Below are 14,847 nucleotides of genomic sequence, written 5' to 3'. Positions count from 1 at the left end.
TTTCAAAATGTAGAATATAATGAAAGTCATATAAGGTAGCATATTTTGGAATATAGTAAAATAATATATTGAATTAATATTTCTGTGACACCAGCTAAATTCTTTAGTTAAAAAAATTAGAAAATGAAAGAAATTCTTTATAAATTATGTATTTTAAAAATAGAGAATTGTAGTTTACATAAAAATTTACATAGTCCAATTACCAATTGTCCTTAAATTTCTTCTACAACATTTTGCCTGTAGAGGTCACTTGACCTCTGCTTAACACAGGTCAAATGCAGCAGGAATCACTGCATTCCAAGGCAGTCTGATAATCAACATAATTAGAAAACTCTGTTCTTTTTAAATGGCAAAACATTGTGCAACTATTGTTTCTTATTTTGCCTCCAAAACCCATTAAAGATAAGATGAATTTATGTCAGCTCTACAAATATTTAAAGGCCACTATGATGCTTCTCCTAAGTCCATCCCTTTTGTCTTCAATCATTTTAATATGACACAATATCATTTTGCTTCTCCATTTGATCAGATCTCTGTTAGCTGTACTTCCATTTGGTTCTACTCAGAGTAGGGGACCAGAAGTCCACATAGTATTTCTATTGGAGTATCTCACCAGGTGCAGGAGTAGGAACATCATAACACTCAGGTGTATGACTAAGTCAGACTGTCATGGCTGCTGTGATTTCCAAATCTTTGCCCCAGTTCTCTAACTCTCCCTGAGAAGTTTTTATCAGCGATTCCATTGCGTATAATGCTCCTTCTGTGCAATCTAATTGGTTTCTTATTCAACATCTTTTACCGTCTCTTTATGTTTTATTAAACCAAGTACAAACTTACTCCGATGTTTGAGTCTTTCTGTATTATGACTTCAATATAATTTTCTAGTCATAGTTCTAATAATTCATCTATTTACATGAAGTGCTTCTACAAAATTAGATTATTTTAATTTCTGAAGACCCACAAATTTTATAACTTTTTCTGTTTTCTTGTCCTTCCACTTTCTCTTCCAATTGTACTTCTCAAATCCTACTAATTTTTTAAAGTCGTTTAAATCATATTACCATCTCCTTCAGAAAGCCTCTCTTAGTCCTCTTAATTAGATGTGACCAGTTCCTTTGAATTCTCAGTTGCAAATGTACTTCTCTGATGGCACTTAAAAGTTGTGTATATTTATATCCAAATGTGACTTTTTAAACTTATTAAAACTTAAGGAAAAAGAAAGATACTTGGTAAATTTTTGAATTCTGTAGATGTACTAGGTGAATGTTGCTTCATGTTACACTACTTAGATACATGTTACACTGATTTGACTTGCTTTTTTATCTTTAAATTTACTGAAGTACTACACACAAAAATGATTGCCCTGACTGGTGTGGTTCAGTGGGTTGGGTGTCATCCCTCAAACAGAAAGGTCACTGGTTTGATTCCAGGTCAGGCACTGCCTGGGTGGTCTGCCAGGTCCCTTATTAGGGGTGTGCAAGAGATAACCAATAGATTTTTATCTTGTAAATCAATATTTCTCTCCCTCCCTTCCTTTCTCCCTGCCTCTCTCTCTAAAATAGTAAATAAATAAACAAATGAACAAACAAAATCTTTAAAAATAATAATTAGATATTTTTCATTGCCACATGAAAATTTCTCTCCTTATATGTCAATTCCTTTTAAAATCCTTCAACTTTCTTGAATATCTTGAGAGCTCTTGGAGATAACCTCAGAGTCAGTTTGAAATCCAGAAAATTGAATATATTTTGTTAAACACACGATGAGCCTTTTTCTTTAGCCGCTAAGTTTTTCTTACAACTTCCTTTTCTCTTTTCTGCTTATTTCTCTATAAAGCGATGCTAACCTCCCCCCATTTAGGATCCCAACTAAAGAGAAAAAGTGCTGGATATGTTCTGATGGTGCTGTAGAGACAGCAGTAACTGGAGAGAGTAGAACTTTCTGGAAGCTTGGAGACCACACTTAAGAAGAAAATAGATTGGTATCATTCACTTTGTAAGTTGTGATTTATATATATATAAAATTTATATATATATATATATAAGTTTTAGATTGGAGAATGATACAAATTTAGATTCTATCAATATTAGAAAGTAATATTATTTTCTAAAATTCAACATCTCAGCAAACATAAGCAAATAAAGGCAATTACTTTGAAAACACTAGAGTTATACTAATTTTATAAAAAGTTTATGTGCTAAATGAAATGTAGATATCTAAATAACCTAATATATTTTTGAAAGTAGAACAAAATAACTCTTTTCCCCCAGCACACTACTGAGAAGAGTACCACAATCAGTTTATGTCTGTTGAATACTTGTGACATGAAAAGAAAATCATTATAATACCAAAACTTACATCGCACATTTTATGTGCCAGGCATTTCTCTATTTTAAAAATATAATCTGTTTAATGTTCATAACATGCCTCCAGAGTCATGTACTGTTATCATCAACCTCACTGTCCAGATGAGGGAGCCGTGGTGCAGATAGAAAACAGATAACATGTTGAAATGGCAGAGCTGAGATTTAAACCTAGCTGACTTCAGGGTCCCTAGTTTAATGATCTTTACTACTACACTCTGTTAACCACCAAGCATTTGAAACAACTATGATTTCACTGAGAAAGGGCAACTAAGAAGCTCTTTCTTTGGTCTGTCTAGCCCTTGGTCTGTGTAGGGACCTCTACACTTCTAAAGTTTTCACATTACTAATCTCATTTTCCCTGAAAGTTCTGAACAAACGGGCCATTTCTGAATGCTGGAGATGCTGCCAGAATCTCCCCCATTTCACTTTGCTTCTAAGAGCTACGATGGACTGTGTAGAAATTTGGGAGCTGATGCTGCAGCAGGAGAGAGAGCTTTAGAAGAACTCAAAAAGTTAAAGGGCTTAGATGTTCTTCCCTAAAGCAATGTTAATTCAAAGTTTGTCTATTTCATTCAGACTTTCCTGTCATTTAAAGTGAAGGCAAAGAACAAAAACCCCTGCATGGAGAGGAACGCACAGCAGGAGAGATTTAATTCTCTTCCATTTCAGAGGTAGGATGTCATGACATAAAAAAAAAGGCAGGTTGGAAGACAAGTGCCCCTGGCAGGGAATGACTGGTAGATCATAAAATCTCTGGTATGAGAGATGGAGAAGACCTATTAAGCCCTATCAACCATTCTCATTATTCTGCTGCCTCTGGTGGGCTCTGAACTGCTCTGGCTGGTCTCACTTTAAATAACTCCTGCTACATGACTACCGGAGACTTCATTTCTGACCCAACTGTTTAAAACCTCTACCTGACATTCAACCTGCTTCCTTTGGTCAGTTTCATCTTATTTCTTTAGTTATTAAATCTGTTGGCAAGCTGAAACCATTTCTCTCTTTTAATGCACTTCTATTCTTCATATATCAGTGAAATTATTTCATCTTTTATTCTGATGACATAAAAGTAGAAAAATGATAATTTGAACATCAAAGATTTCAAGTACATAAAAGGTATCTGTCATTGTGAATAGCTATGAATGCTTTCTGCACTTTCCGCTAACTACTCTTGTTCAAGTGCACTAGACACTATATTTTATTACAGTAAAGAAAAAAAGTGGTCAAATTATTTGACTGTTTTAGGTCAATCTTCTCTAGACGGTCAGGGTGATTATCATTTTGGAGTCACCCTTCATTTTGTAGATTACAAATTTATCCATGGAGGATCAGGTCCTGAGAAATAACTTATTCAAAAAAGATGAATTAAGATTGTGAATGTCATAATTTTTAATACTAAATATATTTGGTTTAATGAGACTGGCCATCTATGCAGACTACATTTTTTTTGTTGTTGTCATAGGTCCACACTGGTAGCTCATTTAGCGGGATCCTATTAACTTTCAGACTTTATATAGAATCCGATATTCTTCTCACCATATCTGCTCCCACTAGTCTGACAACCCCGTGCTCTCAATAGCCTTCCCCTAGTCTCTATGACAATATTCTTGCCCTGCCACAAACTGTTCTACCAGTCAATGAATCTTATCACTCCTATGCTCATGAACCTTCCATCCCTCCTCATTTCACTGAGAAAAAAAGGCTGATGCCAGAGAAGACTCATAATTACCTGGACTGTACTGGCTCTATTTATGTTACTCTAGCCATGCTGGCTGGCCTCCTGGCTCTTCTTCAAACAGGTCAGGTGTGGTCCCTTTAGAACCTTTGCCCCACTTTGTTCTCTCTCTTTGCAATCATCTATCAATATATTTCAAATTCCTTACAGTTTTGATTCAAATGTCACACTTTCAATGAGCTCTAATCTGATCACTCTATTCTAATTTGCAGTAGCACTCCCACACCTGCCTCCCCTGTTGCCCTTACCATATTTTCTGGAGCACTTCTTTACCTTTAACATACCCCCCCAAATGTAATCACTGGTCATGCAAATGGCTTGTTTTGTGTTTTTCTTTGCTAGCTAGAATGTGTTTTATGATGGCACAAAATCTGATTTATTTTGTTCACTGATATATTTCAACTGCCTGAATAGGACCTGGTACTCAAAAAACTTCTTGAATAAGTGAGTGGAAGAAAAACTTGAATGGGGCTTCTAATGATGAGTATGGAAATAGATTAAAAGTAATCTATTAAGAAATTTTTTGATCAAGTTGAAGTATTGTGAGGTACCATATTGTATTATTCTAGGTATGCCATTGTTTAAAGAATATGGATTAGTCAGATATATTTCTATCTTGAAAAAAATTAACTCTTTAATGTTTTCCTACTAGATGCAATTAACATTTGACATTAAATCAGCCATTTACTTTTCAAGTTATAAAAAGGAACATAGTGATCTCTATACAATAGGTGGCTATTAATAATAAATTACAAAGCACACATGCCTAGATTTTTTTATGTTGTAAGCAATTTCATTCCACCAATAACTACCAATTCAGAAATAACTTATTGAGCCAAAGTTGTATGTTCATTCATATTCTTGAAAATTATTTTACATATGTATTAATTAGATTTAGGCACTGGAAATATATTAAGCATTCAGAGTTTTAAAAAGACAATATTCTTGTTCCTGAAATGAACACTATGATGAAAAGAAATGAGTACGAAAGCAAAATAATGCCGTGTAATAAGAAAAAATGAAAAAAAGATGCTTATATTACTTAATGGAAAGGAGGATTTTAACATGTAGGTTCTGGACAGACTTCTTAGAAGTGGTGATATATGTATGATCTCCATCCTCAATGCCTCGAATCATGTGTGGTTGCAGGAAGATTTTCATATGTGCTTTTTGAATTGAATATACTCTGGTCAGTAATGTACTAAGAAAATTATCTAAATGCACATATTTTTATTCTATCCTTTCTGTAATTGTCTTTACTTTGTAAGGTCTACATTACCTCTCAATATGTAACTTTTATTCACTGATTATACTTGGTGTTATGAATGCAAGCTTCCAAGGTTTTCATTGGTGGTCTTTCTACCATGACTTCCTTATCACATGGTAATTCCCCATGATTTCTGGTCTAATCAGTCAAATATGGTCTCCAGTGTTAATATTTCCACTGAAAATCAAAATCTTATATCCAATTCACATAAAAAATGTACTTACATACCACAACACTTCTTTTGGGACTGTTTTAGAATGACCCCTTCCCTAGTTTTTCTGCTATGGACTGAATGGTTGTGTTCCACCATATTTATGTGTTGAAACCCTAATCTCCAGTATGATGATATTGGGGATGGGCCTTTGAGAGCTAACTGGGTCTTGAGGTTGGAGCCCTCATGACGGGATTAGTGACCTTATTGGAAGAGACAATTGTTTGGGTCAATCAATCTGTGGCATTCCATTATGACAACATGAAAGGACTAAAATAGCTTCTCAGAAGTAAACCAGTCTTCACTTCAAGATGTCATGACTTTGTTTACTGAAAATTCTAAGGAATTCTGAAAAGCTATTAGAGCTAATAACAAGTTCAGCAAGTCTACAGGGTACACGGTAAACATAAAAAATGAATTATATTTCTATACACTAACAATGAATAATAAGAAAAATAAATTAAGGCAAAGTAGAGCAAAGTTCAGAGAAGTTAATTAGCTCACACAAGTCCACTTAACTAACAATAGGTGCCGAATAAATCTAGGGTGACAACCCAAGTTTCATTGCCTCTAACGGCCTCTATGTACTTCCCAACATCTTGTGCACATATGAGGTAAAGAACACGTATTTTGAAATACTCACTTTCACTTGCTTATATATTTGATAATTATTTTCATTTAAATGCATTTATTTGCCCATGATTAGAAAAGAAAATATGAAAAGACTGGTTTTGTGTTTTAAATGGATGAACTGGTTTGTGAATTAAATATGAATTATACCTGAAACATTGCCAAAAGTGTGGTCAAAATCTGGTCCAGTAAAAGGAGGAAAACTGTTTCCCTGAATCCTTTCCCAATCGTTATCATCATTTAGATCCTGGATCCAAAAGCAAAAGCCATCTTCAAAATCACAGTTAATTTTCTCATAATCTGTGAATTTAAAAAAAACAATTTAGATTTAGTCCACACGTCACTAGTTGTAGTAGATTTCACTGAAAATAATCTACCCCTATAGAGTTTATAATTTAATGGCACACACAAAATCTTTGTTTTTAATTTTTAACTCTGCTTCATTCCATTTAGTTAAAACAAGCAAGCAAACCAGATTTCTGTTGTCAACTGTGTTAGAATAATACCCCATTAAAACTTGAACAAAAACAAGCTCTTGGCCTTTCATTTTTACATCTTACCTCCATTGGCTTACCTACATAAATTTTGTCCTAGTCACAGAATTAGTTTATGCTAATTTTAAAAATTTACTTTGACTAAGGCCTTATTATATGAAATGTTAAAGGCATTTATCCAAGAAAAAGAAGAAGATCAAAACTATGAACAGTAAAATAAGAAGAAACTCATAATTATCAACAACTAAATCTAGAAAACAAAAACAAACTAAGCAAACAACCAGAACTGGAACAGAATCATAGATACGGAGAACATTTGGAGGGTTGTCAGTTGGGAGGGGAAAGGGGGAGAATGGGGTAAAATTATAGGGATTTAGAAGCATAACTGGGTAGGTACAAAATAGACAGGGGAAGGTTAAGAACAGTACAGGCAATGGAGAAACCAAGAACTTACATGCATGTCCCATGGACATGAAGTAAGGGGGAGGATCACTGGAGGGAAAGGAGGGTAGTAAGGAGGGCAGAAGGAGGCAAAGAAGGAAAATTTGAGGCAGCTATAATAGAATAATCAATAAAATATACTTAAAACTTTACTTTGGATTCTTGTGGTGTATAAAATTTAATTGTTATATTGATTTATGTTTTCTTCTCAAGTTGGTTATTTGATTCTTTTGAAAAACACAAATTATTTTCTAATCTCTAGTTTATTTCCAAGTAGTAAGAAAGGAGAAGTATATGTAAAAGATACTCATTAAAGAATTAAAGCAGATTACAAACTTGTTCTAAAAGTTTAGGTTATGCTACTTTTAAAATTTTGTTACTATATTAAAAATCTGAAGATTCAAAGGCTAAAGAATAAACAATACTTACTATTAAGTTCCCTGCTGTTAAATACAGTGTATGTTGCATGAAAACCAATAAAATCACTTTCATCTGATTCTATAAGAAACGTGACAGTAACTTGGTTGGAAAAAATTCTAATTGTGCCAGGATTGGTTTCCAAGAGAGAAGCTACAAAAGAAAATGAATATACATATCTATCTGTTCATCCATTTATTGGTCAATCCATCCATCCATCCATCAATCCATTCACCAATCCATCCATACATTCAGCTATTGTTCTATGTATTGATGTATCTATCTAAGACCACCAGGTAACTGAAAACATTAATCATATGCTTAATTTATTTTAATTGAAATGACTCTTCTAAGCACTAGAAAATCAAATTATTATATATATCTATGGCTTGAAAAAACTGTATTTTTATTTTTAATTATTAGCTACATACACCATGTACACATAGATATGTGCATTCTTTACTGGGAAAGTTTCTCTGAGAAAACATACAAGTTAAGCTGTTAGAAAACTAAAAGTTAGTTTGGCACTATCAGGTATTTATCATGCTATGCTAACAGGAACTGAACTTAGTCACAATAACAGAAACAAGAGTATTTCTTTGGCTCTCTATCCACATAAATATAGGATCTCAAGACAAGACTTTGTGACTTAAGGATTTTTCTACTTTGTATTGGTTTTTAATATTGATTATCTTATTTGTATTTCACATTGGTTTTATCATTTTTCTGTCTTGATTCCAGTGTACTTAAGGAATATTTTTTTCAGACTTTTGATTCTCAAGGGTTAAAATAGTGCTTAGGATATGAAAAGCACTCATGTAATGATTTGCAAAAATTATTGTTACTTTAAATTTGCTTTTATACAAATTTATGGTTTAGCACATATCTTCTCAAAAGGGATTTTATTGCCTCTCAGGGAGTAAAAATTGGTTCTAAGGGGGAAAAACTTAATTTTTAAACATATGAAGCCAAAACATACATATAGTATGTAACATATATACAGAATATCTAAAATATTAAAATTTAATGGGAAAACAATTAGGTAAAAAGGGTCTAAAGACACTCCTTAACAGGAGTGATACTCATAAAAGGGGTAAGACACATTGGTTTAGCATTTTAGCTTGATAATCTGAACTGGGCATCAGATTTAAGTTTCGGAAAAGTACCACACATGTAGGTTGGAGACAAAGCCCCACGGTTATTTATTGAGTTCTAAAGAAAGATCTTCTTATGAACTATTGAAAATTCTGTGCTTATCACATAGAAGTTAACAAGAAAAAGTGATACATGAATGATTATTTCAACAAAATCTAAAAGAAAGAATATTATAAACAAGTGTCGATTCACATCTTACTCTTTTCCTCAAAAAGCATTGAATATCATTCTTCCAGTATTTTCTCACAAAGAACCACACTGGTTACTCAGACTCCTCCCCCCAGCATATATAACTGTATAACCCAGATAATCCTCATGTTGAAAATGTGCATATATGTGTCTAGTTGTTTAAAGGAATGTGAATCTTTGAGAAACTTTGCTTCAAAACCATCTACCTCTCTCTTGCTTCCTTTCCCATAGCCATGTAATTGTTTCTGACAATGGCTACTGGTTGGATCAGAATGTATCACTGATTCAGCTGCACCTTTAATGGTTGTACTTTGCGGGAACTCGTGTTTTCTAACGGTATTGCACTAGTTCAGATAGTCCAGGGGTTTATGTCTTAGGCCTGTTGCCATGTTTCAGAGATACCCACGAACTCCTGGAAATGTGTAGAATGTTTGTGCCTGTAGAGACTTTGTAAACGTTCACCAGATTGTTCAAATCTCTGACTGGAAGGAGTCTCAGAACTGCGGATCCAGTGGAAGGCATGCATCTGGTGCATCCAGGAAGATGGCAGAGGGTGGTGGCTAGGAGGGGGCGCTCCAGAGTCAGCCTGCCATTTAGTTCTGACTCCATATCTCACTAGACTTCTCTGTGTGTCTGTTTCTTGTATTATAATATAATAACATTGCCCTTAAAGATTTGTGATAAAAAGTAAATAAGTAACTTCTATATGTTACAGTAACTGGCACATAGTAAATGCTTAATGAATGCTGCCATTTCTCCTTCTCCCCAACTGGGCTGTAAACCTTGAAAATGCAGAAATTATACCTAATGTTTTTTATGCCTTTGCTGTTCTCCAAGAGTGCAAGAAACTTTTAAGCAATATTTGGGATCCAGAATTAATATACGAATAACTAGAGGAATAGAAGAGTCAGGGTAGGAGTTGAAAGAAAAACATTCCTAATAATTTTTGAAGGCCCATATTCTCTATAACAGATACAACACAGTTTTAGAAAATAATTCTTAAAAAAAAATCCATTGACTTCTACTAAAAATACCCCAAGACTTCTATGGGTATTAATTTACATACATTTGCCAAGCAGTCACATGTAAATGTGAATTAACTCATCCGTTTTCTAACAGCAAAGGCTCTGGCCAGGGGGTTTTGTGAAAGGGGAACACATGGAAGCAGGATCAGGATGCAAGGAAATTGTATAAAAGGCCGTGGACAGGGAAGACATACTCTCTACAGATGATTCCAAAGATCTACCTCAAAACTGTGTATTCTTTCCAATTTATAGAAGAAAATGTTATGTCATTATGATCTCCATGTGTTATAAATATTTCATTTAGTGCTCATTATTAATATGGTTTGGTGCTGAGTGCTGGTGGCATGAAGAAAGAACCAGGCTCCTGACTGGAAACGTCCAGACTGGTGAATTACAGAAAAAGAACTTGGGAACTAACCTACATGGGAGAAATGCCATGGGGGCAATGAGGAGCTCCGAGAGGAAGTAACCTGTGGTTTATCCGGGCACTATGACTGGGGAGTCTTCAAGAGTCTCCGGGAAGGTCAATGTTTTAAGCCAGTTCTTATTTAACTTTTCCATATAGATAATCCTATCAACAGAAGTGAGTGATGGGTACTTCCAAGTGAACACAAAAATGTTCCAACAAAAGCACAAAGCTTATCAAAATGCTTGACTTTGAAAAATATTTGTGTATATTACTTAATTTCATAGCCACAATATGATTATTTTCGTTGAAGGGTAAGTTGACAATTAGAAAAGTCCCCTATGTTTATTATACATTTAGCTATATGTATATACACTTATGTGTGCTTCACTATTAAAAGCATGACCTTGAATTGTTAAGCAACAATATTAGGGATATATTGTCAGTAGTCATTTGGGAATGGAACAACAGCTAAGCACTTGGGATATAAAGAAGAGTGTAATTATGACATATTCAGAAACACATTTTCTTGGCTTGGCAATTTGAAATCAATTTTAGTGTCTCACCCAAGCTATTTTAATTCTCTTTCTTTGAGGATGCACAAAAATATCTATGTATTTTTCTGAGCAAAAAATTAAGCACACTTATACTCTCCTACCATTTCCATTCCCAGTACTGGTAATTATTACCATCATTGAATCGAACATTGCACTTTCCTTACTGCAGGTTAAAAAAAAAAAAAAAACACCTGTCAACCTATTCTGATTTACTTCAGTTCCCACAATTATTTGGAAAAGACCCCGTTGCACTCTAAACATCTTCTTTTATGTAATCCCCGTTGCTCTCTGATACTTTTTATGAGTTAGAGAACTTCTACCTCATGATTATACACTAAAATGACTGAGTAATGCCTTTAATAGTGTTCAGTAATGTTTATACTGACTTACCCCTAATCAAATATGTAAGAACTATTTTATGGTACTGGATATTTATATTTTATTGTAATTCTTCTAGATAATGTTACTTTTTCCTTTTAATTAAAATATTTATGTATTTTCAATGTGATGACAATAACTGTATTTGAGATATACATTCTGAGCTGAATTTAATAAAAGTAAATCTTGTATGCATCTCTCACACAAAGAAACTTGCTAAAATATTTAGAAAAAATATAGGATTGTAAATCAAGAATGTAGGTTTTGAAATTATTCTAAAAATACCTTTAGAGTCATAAAAATTTTTGATATACATTAAGTATATACTATAATATCATGATATATAAACCTGTTAGTTTAAACTTAAATCAACAAAGTTTTTATAATGTATCAGGCATTGTGCTAGATGCTGGGATATTATTGCTTTTCTTGAGCAAAGGTATAATTTTATTGAATGTCAGTTCTAAAATTTTCCAAGTTAAAATTAAATCATTTAGCTTTCAGAAATTTTAAATAGATTTATACTTCAAAGGACCTTAAAATTAGACTACCTATTTGTTATAATTAAAAAACAGTTTCACATATTTTTAAATGTGGGCATTTAGTTTCTTTATTGCATTTTTTGTATTTATTTGTGCAGTATTCACACTGTTATCCTTAATGGTTCTAAGATTTATTTATGATTTACTGATAATATAACTATATAAAGTAATTAAAAATAGCATTGAGGCAAATCCAAGTATTTGAAGACTAAAGGAACATGAGTTCCTTACACTTTTTGCCTTTGGGCAGTTAATCTCAGGGAATTTAGTTCTTCTTATGTGTAGAGATTACAATGGCACCTACATATATGGCTTTAGAAAACATTTATTGAGTTAAAGTGCTGAGAACAGTATTTTTTATGATGTCAGTGACTAATGTATGCTAAAATTTATTATTATCACATTCGTCCTTGGAGAAATTTATGTGAACTGGCTTGTTTGTCCATCTATATAAATTTTATGTTGACATAAATGTAAGGAATTGGATTTATCAACTACAGAAATAAGTAGATTATGAAAGGGCTTGGCTCAGTTATTAACCAAATGTGACTTACCACGAGTTCATCTGTTTTGTGTGCACTCATTATTGTATTTGGACTCAGGGCTTTTAAAGCACAATGAAGAAATGCATTGTGTTTGACATCAGAGATTTTGGGTCTGATTCCTGCCTCCAACATTAACTAGGTCTGTGGACTTGAGGTCAGTTAACTTCTTGCACCTCAGTTTCCTCTCTTGTGAGGTATACTTTGCACATTTATTGAAATATTAAATAAGAATATCCATCAACAGTATTCAGTATCTGACTGTCACACAGCAATGCCCAATAAATTGTACATTTATAGCAAATACTTAAATATTGCTTAAGTCAGTAAGTCAATCAAACACAGTCATTAAATAGAATCCAACTTTCATTTCTCATAAGCACAATTTGAAGGCTAAAATGTTAAAATAAATGCAGTTGTAACATAAACTTTAATAACAGGTGCCATTTGCAACCTCGTCTTAGTTCTATATTTGACTATTCCTCCAAAGTGTGAGGAAAACTAGTCATTCCCTTGACTCCACTTCCATATTCTCTTCCTCAAACTTATTTTGCTTTCTCATGGAACTTCACTGCTCTACTTGTTGGCTACCATTTTGGGTCAGATGGAATAAACTGGGGTGGGTACACATAAATTAGTGCATTCCCTGCCCTCCTCTCAGTTCCATCCAAGTTCATGTACATAATGACAAATGGTTATGTGATAACAACACCACCCACACCTACTGTTTACTGAGCCTACCTCCTTTCTAGTCATTGTCTCACCCACTTTATTAGCAGTAGCCCTGCAAGAGACTGAGCAACAGAGTCATACTGAAAAGAAGAAAAAGGGTTCTATGAGTTTATAACCAGTGCAATGTCAGAGAAAAATAGTATAGTAGTTTTTAGTACTTGTCTGAGTTTTGCTTAATGGGAAGAGTAACACTCAAACAAAGCGTAGTAACCAAAGATATGATTATAAATTTTTTTGAAAAGTTCCACATGATTTTAAATAATATCAATTAGAAGAGAACCATGTGAAATAGTAACTATTTTATTGCTAAGAAAATTTACTACATCAAGCACTAAATTATTTTTTATGAGGACTAGTTTTACTTATTCCTTTTAGAAACTTGAAGTTTGAGTTTATATTTAGTTCAAAATAAAGAGAAAACACATCAGTCTGCAAAACTGCTCACATATTTTCATTCTGATAATGAATTGTATAATTATTTTAACTTACCTCTTAAAATTTTGTTTGAACCTACACCTTCATAAATATTTAATGTATCTGTATAATATATGTTAAAGGAATCGAAGTTCAGTTTAATGGAAAGTCCTTGGTTTACACTAAAGTAAAAACAAAAAGAAAATAGGTTACTACACTTAACAATTGTCACAACTCTTAATACATTCTAGATCTCGAATGTAATTTTCTAATTGTACTTAACAAAACTCATAACATGAGATCAATACTCAACACATTTTTAAGTATTTGGTATGGTATTGATGACTATCACAAGGTTGGATGGCAGATTTCTTGACTTTTTTCAATTCACAAGACTGAAACTCTTCACCCATTGGACAGTGACTCCCCATTTCCGACCCCCCAGTCCCTGGAAATCACCATTCTCCTTTCTCCCTCTCTGAGTTTAAATACTTCAGATGTGTTACATCTGATTAAATCTCCTCGCTAGTAATCAGTCTGTTCACATTTTGTATTTCTTCACAATTCAGTATTGCTAAATTGTATGTTTTTAGGATTTTATTCATTTCTTCTAGGTTATCCAATTTGTTGGCATATAATTATTCATAGTAGTCTCTTCTGCTTGTTTTAGTTTCTGTAGCATCGCTAGTAATTTCTCTCTTTCATTTCTGATTGTTTGGCTATTTACCATTTTTTAAATTTTTAAGTTTTTACAGTTTATTTATTTTTTAAAAAGTTTTATTCATTTTTATGTTTAGAGGGAAGGGAAAGGAGAAATAGAGAAACATCAATGTGTGATTGCCTCTCACACACCCTCTACTGGGGACCTCACCCACAACCCCGGCATGTGCCCTGACTGGGAACCGAACCAGTGACCCTTTGTTGTGAAGGATGGTGCTCAATCCCCTGAGCTATACCAGCCAGGGCTATTTGTTCTTTTTTCTTAATCTAGCTAAATGTTTGTCAGTTTTGTTAACATTCAGAAAACAACTCTGTTTTCTTGTTTAAAATAGTTTTCTTATTCCTTTTAAAACTTATTTCTGCTTTAATACTAATCATATCTTCTTTCTTCTAACTTTGGGCTCAGTTTCATGTTTTTCTCATTTCTTGAAGGGTAAAGTTAGGCATTTATTGTTATAAACATTACATTTAGTACTGCTTTGTATTTACCCCATAATTTTCAGTATATTGTGCTTTATTTTTATTTGTCTAAGGATATTTTCTAATTTCCTTTTTAATTTGTTTCTAAGACTCATTGATTATTCATGAGCCGTTAGAGGCTTGCAGTTTTCTTCTGCAGGAGTTCC

General features: G+C 33.4%; 1 protein-coding gene across 1 annotated transcript in view; it reads right to left on the bottom strand.

Moving 5' to 3' along the window:
• The window catches only part of TMPRSS15 (transmembrane serine protease 15), a 115,707-nt gene that overhangs the window by 66,052 nt on the left and 34,808 nt on the right, over positions 1-14,847 (bottom strand). Inside the window, exons 8-10 of the mRNA XM_045851784.1 lie at positions 13,577-13,683; positions 7,574-7,714; positions 6,360-6,509 (exon numbers count right to left, since the gene is read on the bottom strand). Of these exons, the coding sequence (XP_045707740.1) occupies positions 6,360-6,509; positions 7,574-7,714; positions 13,577-13,683 (398 nt within the window). The remainder of the gene's footprint in view (positions 1-6,359; positions 6,510-7,573; positions 7,715-13,576; positions 13,684-14,847) is intronic.

This window comes from Phyllostomus hastatus, unplaced genomic scaffold, assembly GCF_019186645.2.
Source record: "Phyllostomus hastatus isolate PE091 unplaced genomic scaffold, TTU_PhHast_1.1 phas_contig_86, whole genome shotgun sequence".
Taxonomy (NCBI): domain Eukaryota; kingdom Metazoa; phylum Chordata; class Mammalia; order Chiroptera; family Phyllostomidae; genus Phyllostomus; species Phyllostomus hastatus.
This window is presented reverse-complemented; position numbering and strand designations above follow the sequence as displayed.